This window comes from Microchirus variegatus (assembly GCF_963457635.1).
Source record: "Microchirus variegatus genome assembly, chromosome: 4".
Taxonomy (NCBI): domain Eukaryota; kingdom Metazoa; phylum Chordata; class Actinopteri; order Pleuronectiformes; family Soleidae; genus Microchirus; species Microchirus variegatus.
The window spans coordinates 6,333,828-6,348,538 of record NC_139805.1 but is presented as its reverse complement, the minus strand read 5'-3'; the positions used below and the strand labels follow the sequence as shown (position 1 = coordinate 6,348,538).

The 14,711-nt window shown below is 40.1% G+C and overlaps 1 protein-coding gene across 1 annotated transcript in view; it reads right to left on the bottom strand.

Annotated features, from left to right (window-relative positions):
* col24a1 (collagen type XXIV alpha 1 chain) overlaps positions 1 to 14,711 on the bottom strand; it is a 95,407-nt gene that overhangs the window by 1,382 nt on the left and 79,314 nt on the right. The window contains exons 42-59 of the mRNA XM_083888137.1: positions 14,564 to 14,620; positions 13,432 to 13,485; positions 12,178 to 12,231; positions 11,845 to 11,898; positions 10,308 to 10,361; positions 9,957 to 10,064; positions 6,878 to 6,985; positions 6,669 to 6,776; positions 4,625 to 4,678; positions 4,434 to 4,496; positions 4,155 to 4,208; positions 4,015 to 4,050; positions 3,162 to 3,197; positions 2,744 to 2,770; positions 1,670 to 1,735; positions 1,401 to 1,569; positions 1,137 to 1,246; positions 632 to 868 (exon numbers count right to left, since the gene is read on the bottom strand). Of these exons, the coding sequence (XP_083744263.1) occupies positions 632 to 868; positions 1,137 to 1,246; positions 1,401 to 1,569; positions 1,670 to 1,735; positions 2,744 to 2,770; positions 3,162 to 3,197; positions 4,015 to 4,050; positions 4,155 to 4,208; positions 4,434 to 4,496; positions 4,625 to 4,678; positions 6,669 to 6,776; positions 6,878 to 6,985; positions 9,957 to 10,064; positions 10,308 to 10,361; positions 11,845 to 11,898; positions 12,178 to 12,231; positions 13,432 to 13,485; positions 14,564 to 14,620 (1,449 nt within the window). The remainder of the gene's footprint in view (positions 1 to 631; positions 869 to 1,136; positions 1,247 to 1,400; positions 1,570 to 1,669; positions 1,736 to 2,743; positions 2,771 to 3,161; positions 3,198 to 4,014; positions 4,051 to 4,154; positions 4,209 to 4,433; positions 4,497 to 4,624; positions 4,679 to 6,668; positions 6,777 to 6,877; positions 6,986 to 9,956; positions 10,065 to 10,307; positions 10,362 to 11,844; positions 11,899 to 12,177; positions 12,232 to 13,431; positions 13,486 to 14,563; positions 14,621 to 14,711) is intronic.

Sequence of the window (14,711 nt, the reverse complement as noted above, 5' to 3'; positions counted from 1 at the left end):
AGGGAAGCTTTTAATATTTCATGTTGACAGTAATTCAATAATATTTAAATACTTATATAACACAATGAATGTCGGACTAAGTTCTCAGCCCACCAAATACATCCCACTGAGCACTTATATTGTATATACAGATTTTTATCCTGCTTAAATTACATTCCAAACTGTGCAATATCTATATTTTTACTGGTACCCTGCTAAAATCACTTTCATACTGTGTAAATATTTCTATTTCTATTTTTATATACTGCAAAATTACATTTCATTCTGTGATATTTATATTCTATATGCTGCTAAAATCACATCTCACACTGTGATATTTATATTTCTATATTTCATATACTGTAAAAAAAATAAAAAAATACATTTCATACTGTGGAAATAGTCTTATTTATTATTTTTTATACCCTGCTATGGGTCACGTCTCATAGAAATGCACTTTTTATATTTAAACCCTGCTATAGACCTGCTATTTCATACTGTGCAATAAGAATTTGATGGCTGTTTATCCTTTTAATGTAGTACGCTGCAACTGAAAACCCACCTCACGTTAACTAGGGTCACTTTTTTTATGTCCTTTTTGACCCATACTCTGGTTATCTATCGATCCACTTCCCAGTCGCTGGCCAGTTACCTTGCACTCGTCTTGTAGCACATGTGGTTCAAGTAGTGTGTCTTTCACAAACATCTGCTTGTTCCAGCCCCGAAACCGAAATGTGGGGTTTTGCGTATGAGCGTTTCCAGTGGAGGTGGGGCTGTCCGATGGGTCGTCGGGTGGATTGTTCAGGCAGTGGAGTGTGATGCTGTGGCTGGCCTCAGTGCTTAACAAATGAAGAAACTTCATTTGGACTTGGCCTACACCGAACTCCATCTATGGGCGAGAGACAGCAAGATATGTAGTGTGATCAATCTGTCAACATAGATGCATTATAATTAAGTTGTTTTCTATCAAATGTTTCTAAATTAAAAATGTTGAAACATCTTAAATACTCACTGAAATTTTGATTTTAAGTCAATCAGTCAATCTATTGTGCATTTATTGTCATGCTGATGTTCAGAATTTGTTCAAAGACTTTGACGTGGGCAAAAGGGGGAATATTCATATATTTAAAAATATTCAAATTGTATACTGTAGTTACCTTATTAGAGGCCAGTGGGTGTAAACATGTCTTCCCCCCTGCAGTGAAGTTGCAGAAGACCTTGAAGGCATCAGATATGCAGCCCAGATTGGGATCAATCCAGAACCAACCTAAAAAGTCCCCATTCAAACAGAAGACAGGAAAGAAATAACAGAGAAAACAAGACAAGGTTTTATATATATACGCACACGACATCTACATGGAATTAAGGTCGTCACACACATAAACAAAAACTCATTTGAAAGTCCACGGTAAGTCTCTCACCATCTTTAAGTGTGTGTTGACAGTCAAGCAGATCTTTGCAGATGCGAGCTGGGTTCTCTCTGGTGCCCAGAGGTTCTTTGATGCTATCAACCACACTGCTCAGGTAACGCAGAGTCTTCAGTATCTCTGTATTCTGATCCAGCAGGCTCATCTCCGTGTTCTGGAAACTCTGGTTCAGACAGATAAGGACGATCGAGTCAAAATCAGAAATGACATACAGTATGAAAATGCCTTGATATTTAATCTGCTCAGCCGGTGTCTAACTGTACCTCTGTCCTGAGGGCGGCGTTGGAGTCTGATAGACTGTAGACCGCTGAGTAATCATATATCTGCCTCTGTGGAATGTAAATCAGTGAGATAAATGTGATATAACAGGTTCAGCTTCACGTTCGTGATTAAACTGAAAGATCTTAGAATACATGGGCGTGTTGATGAGGTTTCAGAAATCAACACACGTCCAGTTTACAGAGAAAACTTTTCATAGAACCGTTGCACGCTTCAATAACAGAAAAACAGTGAAAAAGAAGTCTTCCATCAATAAACCGTCACATTCCAGGGGAAGACATTCCACTCAGCATAAACACTGCAGTCATCCCACAATGTGTGGAAACAAAACAGAATGCATTTGATGTAAAGCGGAGTCTTTAAGTCTAAGACCAGTGTGCGCCCTTGGGTCTCAGGCTTTTAGTGTTCTTAGAAATGTTCAAACGGGAGCAGCCTAAACTTTATCCAGACGTTATGATAAAGTGGAGATGTTCAACGATGAGTCGACGTGATTAGTTGGCTCTTCTATATGTTAGCAAATCAGTGACAAAAGATTCTAGCCCTGGCTGCAGTGCGTCCTGGCTTTGCTCTGCTTTCAGAGAAATAGATCTTGACAGGAGAGAATCTTGGATTACAGGAGAGACGTAACAGCGTTGCTCTCCAGCCAGAACGACATGAAGGAACTCTTGCTGTCTCTTAGCGAGGATGCCAAATAATTGCCAGAAAAAGTTTTGTTTTTTTTCCTTTTACATAACACCATGTTATGTCACACACAGAGGTAACTGTTGACATTCAACTGTAGCTGAACTTTCATAATTAACTCTTTAATTAAGAGAAAATGCAAGCTCTATTAGGTCAACGTGACCTTTACCTTTGGGTGACCAGGTTCGTCCATGTGGATGTTTGTGTGACAGGTCATAAAATTCCTTCCAGGTGTTGCTGAAATATTGTCCACTGGACACATTTTCCTCTAACTTTATGGCCCCCAAAACCAAAACCTGTGTTTTTTAAATCAATCTCAAAGCAGGATTCTTGACTTTTATCATCCTGGCTGTCTGTTTATGACATGAAGCACTTACCGTTGGACCTGGAGCACCAGGGGGTCCCTGAGGTGGGAAGAGAGAACAAGTCACGGTGAAAAATTATCCCCCACAGTGGTCATGTGGTTTTAGCAACGAAGCAAATAAGAGCACGAGAAAGCAAGCGAGACAAGATCAGATTTATCTATCTATGATGGAAGGATGGATGGATGGATGGGTGGATAGATAGATAGATAGAAAGATAGATAGATAGATAGATAGATAGATAGATGGATAGATAGATAGATAGATAGATAGATAGATAGATAGATAGATAGATAGATAGATAGATAGATAGATAGATAGATAGATAGATAGATAGATAGATAGATAGATAGATAGATAGATAGATAGATAGATAGATAGATAGATAGATAGAAAAACAGACAGACAGACAAACAGATAAGTTGAGACTTACTCTGGGTCCTGAACCTCCCTGTGGTCCTTGGGGCCCCTGAAAGCATGACACAGACTGTTTATTAACATGATTAAACAAAAAATAAAAAAATAATTTTGTGAGTGTACATGGGCTAAAACAGGTTAACTTTCTCTCCTCATCATTGTCTATGATGTGTCTCATTGTTAGTGGTCACCATCTGTGGTTGCTGAGGACTCCAACAATGCTCTGTAGTACCTATGACACTGGAAACAGCTGAACTTGATTACATTTTTCGTTTCGAGTGGTTTTGTGTGTCGTTCATGTGAATGTATGCACATATTTGACATCATCGGCTTGAGGAAACAGCATGAATGTGGGCTCAGTGTGTATACAGTGTGTTTATGTGTGTGGTAGCGTAAATTGCAAGGGGGGGGGGGGGGGGGGGTTTAGGCCAAGGCTGAGAATCATACTAAAGTTTACATCACTGACTGGGAGAATGGAAACAGAAGTGAATGTGTGTGGACTGCACTGTGGTTTACCATGCTAACATTTTGACAAGGCATTTCCTTTGCAGTGTTTACACAAGGAGGTCTGTGCGTACTGTAAGTTCCCACGGCGACCTCTGGGAGACACCGGGTTACAGCTATGATTCACTCACTGTGATCTGCTGACGCTTTAAGACAGTCAGACAAACGAAAAACCTCCCACTGCATTCATGCATCTTTAAACAGAGCTTCCATCATTGCGGTCTTTGTATTTACACCACGGTATACTTCGGAACACTTCCCGCTGAAGAATTCATAGGTGTGTTGTCCTGACATTGATATAGCAGCATGTAATCACATGCTCTCTAAGTCATATAAACTTGGGGTGTTTTTGAAGCAATCCTCACCATTTCACCGTAACCTCCTTTTGGACCCCTTGGTCCCTGTAGAAAAGAAAAAATAACCACATGAAATGTTATACCTCCACTTGAATTTCATTAATTAACACACTGATCCAAATATTGGTCATCATTACAAAACTCCTTACAGGTTTGCCCAGTGGACCCATCGTTCCTTCAGGGCCTACAGGTCCAGATAATCCCTGAAACAAACATTATAATTGAGGGTCAACACAACAAAATGGAAGGCGATTACAAGAAAAATTGTACACGTTCCATTTATTATAGTGTAATAAGGTCTTTGGCTCTGCAACTACACTGAAGTGAACGGGGGACCTTAACATTTCTTTGCACCCTAGTCATCGTTTAGGGTTTGATAACCAGCAGTGTTGTGGTGTGGTTACTTGCTCTACCGCTGCTAAACTTACCGCAGTACCCATCGGTCCTTTGGGGCCAGGGAAGCCTCTAAATCCAAAATCACCATTTGGTCCCTGTTTGAAAGAAAATGAGCTTGTGTAAGTTGATATAACAATATAATTCCAATATGTTTTATAATTTTTGTTTCAGTTAAATTGTTTAATGGCTGTTTAACTGTAAGTTTAGGTGCCCAGAGACTTACCTTTGGACCTGGAAAGCCTTGCAAACCCACCATGCCCACATTTCCGTATTCTCCCTACAAACAGAAAAGATGGTGGCATCATATCATCGAAAGGACCATGTCTTTTTTACACATTTCATATCCACATACAGATTTCACTTTTTTTTGTCATTTTTAATCCTGGGAAATGGATTAAAATGGGGCACACACACTTTATGTCTGGCTTTAAAGTAACCCCAAACACACACACACGCACACACACACACACCCCCCCCCCCCCCCCACACACACACACATTCTTGTACTTGCTGCATAGTGAGGACTGGGTTGCTGACAAAGTGAGGACCAGCATTTCCACTTTATAAATCAACACAATTACAAATATCTACTTCATGAATGTAAAAATGTGAAAATTAAAAAAAAAAAATTGACCCAGAATTTTTGGTCCAAAATTTGACAAAACCATCATACTATACTGTGTCACCCAAAATTTTAAAAAAAATTGACCCAAAGTTAAAAAAATTTTTTTTACCCAAAATTAAAAACAAAAATTGACCCAAAATTAAAAAAAAATTTGACCCAACATTTTTGGTCCAAAATTTGACAAAAACGTTATACTATACTATGTCTCAAAATTTTTTTTTGACAAATTGAGTATAGCATGTTTACAACGTAAGGAAGTGATTTCAATGAATACAAAGTGAGGACCGGCCAAAATGTCCTCACTCCGTAAAATTGACCTCACTTTGTTGGTTAAAAACCCTCACTGGTCCTCAGTATGCCGCAAGTACAAGAACACACACACACACACACACACACACACACACACACAGACACACACGCACGCACGCACACACACACACACACACACACACACACACACACACACACACACACACACACACACACACACACACACAGTAGGATTAGGTGTCTGCTCCCTGCTCTGTGCCTGAGTGCTGCCTGTCAGGGTGGCAGACACAATGTTTGTACAGCCAGTCAATCACATCCTCTGCACAGCTCCACTTTCCACCCTGCGACTTTGGCCGAGAAGCTCTATTCAGTGAATAGTGTAAAGGGATCTGACCCAAGGGCCTGAGTCTGCGCTCTGTTTCACAAACTTCAATGGAGATAACTGGTGGAAAGAGGGGAGAGCCGGGGACTCAGTGTTGTTCCGTTATTCTTCATTTTGAGCAGTTACATAAGTAGAGCGGAGCACCTCTTTTTCCAGGTCTCTGGTGTGCGAGGATCTTATATAACTCGTCTTTACCAGGCACAGTGTTTCCATTCCCGGTCTCGCCCACATAATTTCTTATTCCATTCCGGGAGGGAAAAGTGTCAGACACAGATTTTCAACCCCACTGCAGACTGGCTACCTGAACCCCCCAATATATATATTTAGAAAGGTATCAGAAAAACATAATGCATTTTTTAGAAAACCAGCAAAATTTTAGCGACGGTATTAATTTAAAACAAGATTACACAACAAGTTTACGTTAAAATTACAGCTTCAAAACTATTTTTGACGACACATTTACTTTTATTAGGGAGCGTGGAACAGTTTGTGTCCTGAATGTGTGATCTTGTACTGTACTGCAACATTAATTTGTCAGACTTACTAATGTTTCAGGGATTAACCAGCGAGAATCAGCCCCAGAGAAAGAGTAAATATACAATAATTAAACTGCTGGAATATACTCCATTATGCCATATTTTGGTTTAATTATTGGGGGGTATGCCATGCAAAGGAACACATTTCTTGAGAGAAAAACACTTTAAAATTAACATTAACATTAAAAGAAGGTATAAAAACGATAATTCAGAGGTTCAAATATTAGAAATAAACCAAGAGCTGTTAAAATATTCATAATAATGGCAGCATTTTTGGGATTTTCCGGTAACATTTTCATGAAATAGATTATTTAGTCCATGTTTGTACATGAGCAAATTCCCTATAAAATTAACCTGCAATGATATGCACAACACCGCTGTTGTTATTCTTCCAGTTGATGGATATTTAATATGCGATGGAGATAAAGATGCTGTAGATCATAGATACACATACTGGTTGTCCTTTGGGTCCTAGATCGCCTTTCTTGCCCTGGTCACCAGAAGTTCCCTCCATGCCTTTGAATCCCGAGGCTCCTCTGTCTCCTGGCAGACCAGGCTCCCCCTGAGCCAACACAGGTCAGGTCACTTTTTTGCCGAGGCAGGAACTTTGCAACAACAACTTAGAATACAAAACTTTTTTTTGTTTTTGTTTTGTTTTTTTACCTTCTGTCCAGGCGGTCCCATTTCTCCAATGTGTCCAGGAAGTCCAGCCTCTCCCCTGCGACCCGGAAGTCCAGCAAGTCCCTCAAGTCCCACCAAGCCTCTTTGACCCTGCGAGGAAAGCAGAGTTGTGTCAACGACATTTTGTAAAATGTCAAATCAGGTGTTTGGTTACACAGCTGCAAACATCCAGGGGAGCTGGACTTGAGTGAAGATACTTGAAGATACTTCATCCAGAAGATGTCATTAAGATCTTAGGACTCAGAGGTCAAACTTCTTTGTTTGAGTTAAGAAAGGTCAGCATCGAACAAGCTGACTCAGCACTTATTGGATAATCCACAGATGCACCATCAAAGATCAGGACAAAGCCTGCCACATCATTCAGTGGCAGGCTTTGTCATAAATGTGGAGTCAATATGGTTTAAAAGTTTCACCATAACTGACCAAAAGAAAACTTACCATTATTGTTAATGTCTTTTGGAAACCTCACCCAGAAGAAGGTGACTGATTGATGATGGACTCTGCTATGTCAGACATTCAGTTCAATAACTCTGAACATAATTCTAACTTTGCTGTAAAGTCATGGCTGGAAAACACTGTGCTCTCATCTGCTGGCCTCTACTGGTTGCAATATTTCTTGACAGCGTTGCTCGGAGAGTTTAGCCATAAAACTGACTGCCTGTCACAGAGTGGCTTTCTGACGCCACAGACCGCAGCGGTTTCCTGCTCCATCAGCAGTGTGTTGAAGCAGGAGGGGAGCGACTGATATTAGAATAACAGATTGACTGGTCGCTGCCTCACATTATGGCTCCTGTTCCCTCGATCACCAGGAAGAGAGCAGATAAATCAGCGAGCAGTTTGGAGTTGCACTGCTGCACATTACCCATCTCGACCAAGGGTGTCGAACGCTGGCCCAAATTTGGCCCGCAGTGTAATTATATTTGGCCCCGTGAAGCAATACCCAATGATTACCAGGGCTGGCCCGCTGGTATACAGCATCACTCGTAGTCTGCGTGGACGCTGTATACATCCGTGTGCGTTCCATAACGTACTGGTTACGTTACGGATGTATATCCTCAGCTCAGAGCCTGAGCCCAAACATTGATGAACTAGCATCCAAAAGGAGATGCCAGTGTGTAGCAAACTGAGCTATAATTAACTAAATACATTTTTTTCATGCACTTTTTTATGCTACTTCAAGGAATGGGTTTGAATGGTTGCACGTTCAAAGATACTATTATTAGATATTTGGTTTATTATTGTTATTTTTAAAATTATGATTAGCCTGTGGAAAAAGGTTACTGTTTACAATTAAATCAGAAAGGTGCAAATAAAAAAAAGAAGCATATGATCTTTATTTGAATTTTATTTAAGAAATGAATGCAATGATGTGTTTTTTATTTGAAATTCTATTTTGCAAGTCTGCAATATTTAGTTATATACTGGATAGTATTGAAAATGTTAATTGTTGTTATCTGGAAGAAGATTATTCAATAAATATCAATGTGGGCCAACAAGTTTTTACGTTGTGGGCCAACTGTGTATTTGAGTTTGACACCCCTGATCTAGACCATCTACAATCTAAATGACATCACTAATCCATACAACACTCACTCTTATTGCATTATCATTATCGTGCATTATAAGTGTGTTGGGTCTTGTTTTGAATGGCAGGAACTGCTGCTACAGCACCTGCCTGGTGTTTGAATTTCAATACGGACAAAAGCGTCAAGAGCGACTTTCAGCTTGCATTTCTTTCCTGTTGCTCACAACTGTGAAACAGAAATGCTCCAAACGAATTTCCCCCTTTCGATGTGCAGATAGCATCCAGCTGGCAAGGTGAACAGGAATGAATATGCAGCAGATAATAAGGAAACAATAAATTAGACGGTTATGACAATTATGGGAATAATGACTAATAAGGACACACATTTCCTGCTGACCTCAGCTTGTTGACAGCCCGGCATGCTTTATAGACAAATAGCACCATAAAAAAGCAAAGAAGCAGGCTGTTGGCTCAACAGAAACATGCTACCCGGAAAAGAGTTCATTTTAGTATAAGTGAATAAATGAAGTAGCTAAAATAATTATTACAAGTAATGCATGAGTAACGCATGAAATCTTAATCCAATCAGGCTCCACATTTATATGACACTTAGTCACACTCTCTCAGTCACATGAATCCGCTTTTCTTGTTAATGTCCTTTGGACTTTATGTGTTTTGGTGGTGCCAGTGGAGCATGACCACAAGGCAGAGGAGAAAAAGGGGTTAGTACCGAGCATCAGTATAACTAGGTGAGCCACCGGTGAGCCCTACTGTATGTATAATTTAAATAACTCAAGAAAAACATTAGCCACATACTATATTATACAGTCAAATAAAGGCAACGAGGGTAATGAGGTAAACACAGTTCTGCACAGCAGCTTATTCTGCACTAAATCCACCATAGTATATTATATTAGGAGGCACATGTTTATTCATTTGTGGCCTAGATTTCTTCAGCACTTTCTTCAGACTTTTGCTGTGTAACGAATGCATGAATGACTGAATGTATGGCGGCACAAAATGGACAAAGCTGTGAAGTCAGGATCTTGTGACACATTGTTCCTGTGCGCGTCAATGTCAGCTCCATAGTCAGGTTAGAAATGTTCAACTGTGATTCCCTTCAACAAAATGACACACTCTGTCATCTCTCTCAACTCACTTGCCTCTACGATGTTTGAGAGAAGTCAGACTTCTCATTATTCACGTACCTCAACAACTCCTGTCATGTCTGTCCTTTAGGAAACATTTCAGTGACTTATTACGTCATTACAAATGATCAGGGAGGTAAAATGGCATCTATATCATGTGTGACATTAACATTGTAACATATATGTGGCAAATTCAGACAGAATACAGTAAGTTATTAAAGTGGAAATACGAATGTGAATGTACACATAGTCTGTTTAATACCAGGAAACAGACACCATATGTAAGAGGTATTGCATTTATGTGCACATGACTTTCTTTAGACCATACGTCACTCAAATCAATGTGACTATAGTCCCTATCTGTATGATAATCACTGTCACTTATTACCTGACGTCCCATTTTCCCAGGTAGTCCTGTTAAACCGGTCAGTCCGGGGGGACCATCTGATCCTGGGTATCCAATCATTCCCACGAGTCCAGGTAAACCACTTGGCCCCTGAAACGATTATAAAGTCACTCAATCTCCTCTCTGGATGAAAAAAAACATATTATTCCTGCAGACCTTTACCAACAAAAATATGTGATTTCTGCACCCAATTAACAGATTATTAAAGTTTGACAGCAAGGAAAGCCAATGCCTGGAATTTAGACTAATTCCCATCCTGAATGATTGTTTTATTTCTTTCTGCTGCTGGTTGTCTTTTAACCATGTACACAGTGGAGATGATTTGATACTCACTTCAATGCCAGGAGTTCCACTCAGCCCCCTTGCTCCTTTTTGTCCTGCTGACCCCTGGGTAAACACACGCACAAACATGTCCATCTCATTCCCTTTTCATTGAGGAGCAGAAACTTTTAAGACTGTGTTATATATGGGTTCATACAGTCCAGGTGAAATATGTGCCATACGACTAAGACAGAAACAGTTTTGTTTTAACAATACTTTATGCCATTACATGTAATTCAAAATGTAAATGTATCCAGGCCAGACTGTTCAGTGCCTGATATTTGAAAGCATGCCATCTATATGTCTCCATATGTTGCAAGCGAAGGTTTTTCTCAAACTCAGTTTAAGCTCGAGCCAAGACGAATACATTAACAGAAATACTCCCATGGAGACAGAAATATTTCTATAGAATCTGAACTGGTTGTATAAACACTGTTGCATACAAGTTGTTTCACATGTGGAAGAACATCTGTGATGTCAGGAAACCTGGGAACGCTTCGCTTTTTAATTCAACTGAAGGAGGCTCAGCATTATTTCACGTGGGGATTTTACAGTTATGTAATCAGAAATCCTCTGACAAGGCTGATGAATTTAAACAACTTGCGTTAAGGAAGGTCTTTTCATAAAAAAGCTGTCTGCCTTTGCACCTAATGCTCAAATGTGATCGTCCAAGCTATCAAAAAGTCAAAGTTCCTTTCATAAATATGGGAGAAATGGAGTAGAATAAAGCTAACATGGAGGTACTCACAGTAATTACATTTTAAGAAAAGACAAAAGTTTAATTACAAGGCATCCCTAAGCCCTTAAGAGAGCTCCTATGGTGAAAAACTGTGGGAAGAGGACGTTAAAAAGGCTTAAGCATGTTCTTTAACAGATGAGAACATTGTGTTATTTGAGAAAACTATGCCCGCAGTTATGAGTGTAACGAAAAAAACGTTGCACTCTTGTGTTTCTGCTTGTGAAGACTGCAACTCATAGCCAACACTCTCTGATGCAACTGACATCCTCGAGTTTGTACGAGCAGGGTCGTCTAATATCAGGTGGAAAATGGAAAGTGGCGTGTTGTCCAAAACTCTGTGGTTGGCCTCACTCTGGCAGCAAGCAGAGGGATTTGTCTTTATTCCACAGTGTCAGGTATAAACTTAGCACACAACCAAAAACACCCTTGCTGGCAGTGGATGATTAACCCTTTAAGGTACGCACCAAGAAAAAAAGCCAAAGCATTTTTTATGATTTTATTTTATTTACTTATGATAACAATAACGTGAAATTAGACCCTACAGTATTTCAGATACAGGCCTCTACCAAACGGTTGAGACGTCTGTATAATAAACCGGGTTTGCATAATTCATAAAATACAATTTTCAGAATGTCACATTAAGTGTTAGTGAGTTCAGCTTGAAGCATTTTTCAATGAGATATAGTGACTTACAGTGTGGCAAATGGTTGAGTAGTACCTTAAAGGGTTAAGGCCTGTTTTAATAGATTTACCGAGTCTTATTAAAGCCAAAATAGAGCAGCCTGCTTGTAGAAACATTCACTGACTCACCGAAGCTCCCATCTCTCCTTTTGGGCCTGGTTCTCCAGGATGGCCTGGTGATCCCTGAAAACAAGACAAACCACAAACACTGTCAACAAACAATACTATTAAGATGAATGAATATTTGATTCTAAGACTCTATTCTATATTCAGGTATCAGAACTATCAGAGTATTTACATATTAAGTCTCACAACTGTGCAGTTATCAGTATGTTACTTTGTCCTTTCCAACACATGCAATGCTTTTATATCAGTGTTAATAAAACCCCAGGGACTTTAAGTGCAAAAACATTATTGTACAGTATATAGTTTTATGGTACTTCACTACATTTACTGACTTACCGGTGGACCTTGTGGTCCAACAGCCCCACGTGGGCCGGTGGCACCAATGTGGCCCTGAAAAACAATGTTAATATAATCAGAACGTGACAGTGAGCTTACAATAAAATGTGATTAAAATATTGTACCAGTGTTGTCTGTCAAAAATCACGTTTTGCTGGTTGAGCCCATTGTCAACCACACGCAAGACCAGTGACATCCTGTTTCCAAATGGACGGAGTTGGTCTTCGGAATAAAGATGATCACGTTGTTTATGCTCTTTATACTCTCAACATTCAGAAGTTTTACTGCGTAAGCCAGCGGAAATTAGCGCCTGTGAAAGTGCAATAATATTATTTGGCTTCAGCAGTGAAACACTGCATTTTGAAATGGATGCAGGTTTGCCAAACTCCAGTGATAATAATCTTTAGCAAATCAGACTGGAAAAAACCTTCAGCTGACGCTTCTCATCGCTGTCGTCACTTAAAATAACAAACGTTGCGGGCGGTGCAATCGTGTCAGCTGTCACTGATTTAACGTAGCTGTGTTCTCTTCACGCCGGTGTCAGTACTTGTCAAAGATAGTTTGTGAGGAAAAGAAGCGAGGCTCGGTAACAAAACTATACGTTCACCGATTGTTTTCAGTTCCAACAAATCTAACAGAGTGAGACGTCGTCTACTCCAAAATATGGGATCAGTGATTTGCATGTATAAAGACATCTTTGAACCTCAGTATTTGGATCAAGAAGTGCAGTACGTGTGAGAGTACTCAGCTACATTCAATATTCAAACATTTGAATCAGAAAATAGACAGGGATCAAGGGCAAAAAAAACATGACAATGATATCACTAATAAATAGAATTCCTTTTCCTTTTAGGACACATTCATTGCTCCCCTCAAGTTCCTAATACACCCAAAGCTTGTATTTTTCCTTTGAAGCATCAAGTCTTGACAGGAATTTCCTTAACGTTTAGTGTTAGCGACGATGCAGATACAAAGAATTCACTGTGAAGTCAGTGGAATGTAATCGAAAAAATCATGGAACTGTGTGTGCATGCTCGTGTGCATGATTTGTGAACGCAAGCACGCCAGGTGACCACAGATTTCACCGTCATTGTTGCTGGGAATTCCGTGATCCTCTCCTACGTGCGTGTGGTCTGCCGTGAACTGAACACAGCGGCGTTCGTTTCAATGACGCACCAAAAGAACAATCACACAGACGAGGACTCACTGTGGTGACCGTGTGTGGTATGTGTCTGATGTTGATTTTAATGGTACCTGATACCCTTCATCGCCTGGCTCTCCACGCTCTCCTCGTTCTCCTATGGGCCCCTGTGTACACACAAAGGAACACACGTTACTGTAAATGCACGCCGTCATTTATGCCCACAAAGCCCCAGTTGAGCTGAGTAACTACTATAGATCATATTCTATAGACCCTCTGAGTCTGGATCTTCACTGGGATCAAATAGAAAGGTCTAATTTCACATTGAACCTCACTTTCTGCCAATGTTGGTACAGGTTGCAGCAAAACACAGGCTGCCATTGTGTTGCTCATGATGTGTAGTACAACACTGTGCCAACTTGATAATTCAATACTATTCATATGAAAGGCTGCTATACACATCCACTGACCCTGGCTCTTCATGCTATGTACACCTTTGTCATTAGTCATGTGCTTTGGCAGGGAAATGTGTCTCAACATACATTCAAAGTCATGATATTGTGTAATTGGCAGCTTCCTAAACCTATTAAGACTCTTTGAAATGGGTGGTTCTCTCTTGGTATCACTCTAAGGGGCTGTTCATGTATCTAAATTACCATCTTTTCAATGGAGATACACATCAGACACGCGAGTTATGGCGTCGCGACGCCCGTCTGTTGTGAAGCGCCTGGGCGCCTCTGCATAGCGCTGAGATGAAAACATTTCTACTTTTTGGGATACAGAGATCCCTTTCAAAAGCAGCACTGGTAATACAATGTTTTTAGTTGTTTTTTCTGAGTTGAATGCATTCATTAATTCAGTGAAACTGCAGCAACTTCAGTCATCTCAGCAGCTCCCAGGTTTTGAATTGCTTAGTAACAACTGACGTGACAGAGGGGCCAGCGGTAAAAAAAAACAACCTCTGGCTTCTTCCATGCATTTTTCAAGTGTTTTGAGATGCTGCATGTGAACGACCTTAATGAATTACTTTCCTGAAAAAAGCTCAAAGAAAATACACTTTTTTTTTTTGCCAAAGGCTAAATGTACTGTATACCAAAATGAGGCTGCCCTGAGTCCTAAAATCAGGGGTTGTTTAGTATGGACTTTTACCTCCAGTGTCTATCTGGTACAGAACTGACTTGGACTTAAAGCGAGTGAATAGTGTCAGGGACCAGAAAGGAGAGTTTAAAGGAAAGCAAGACCTACTGGTTCACCTAAGGGCCCTGGCAGTCCTGGGATCTTATTGTCCTCGCCTGGGTAACCCTGGAATGTAAATAACAAACACACTATGACACATTTATTCATGCGGAACAGAATTTTGCAACCACAAATCACATAGAAGCGCTTAGCCGAA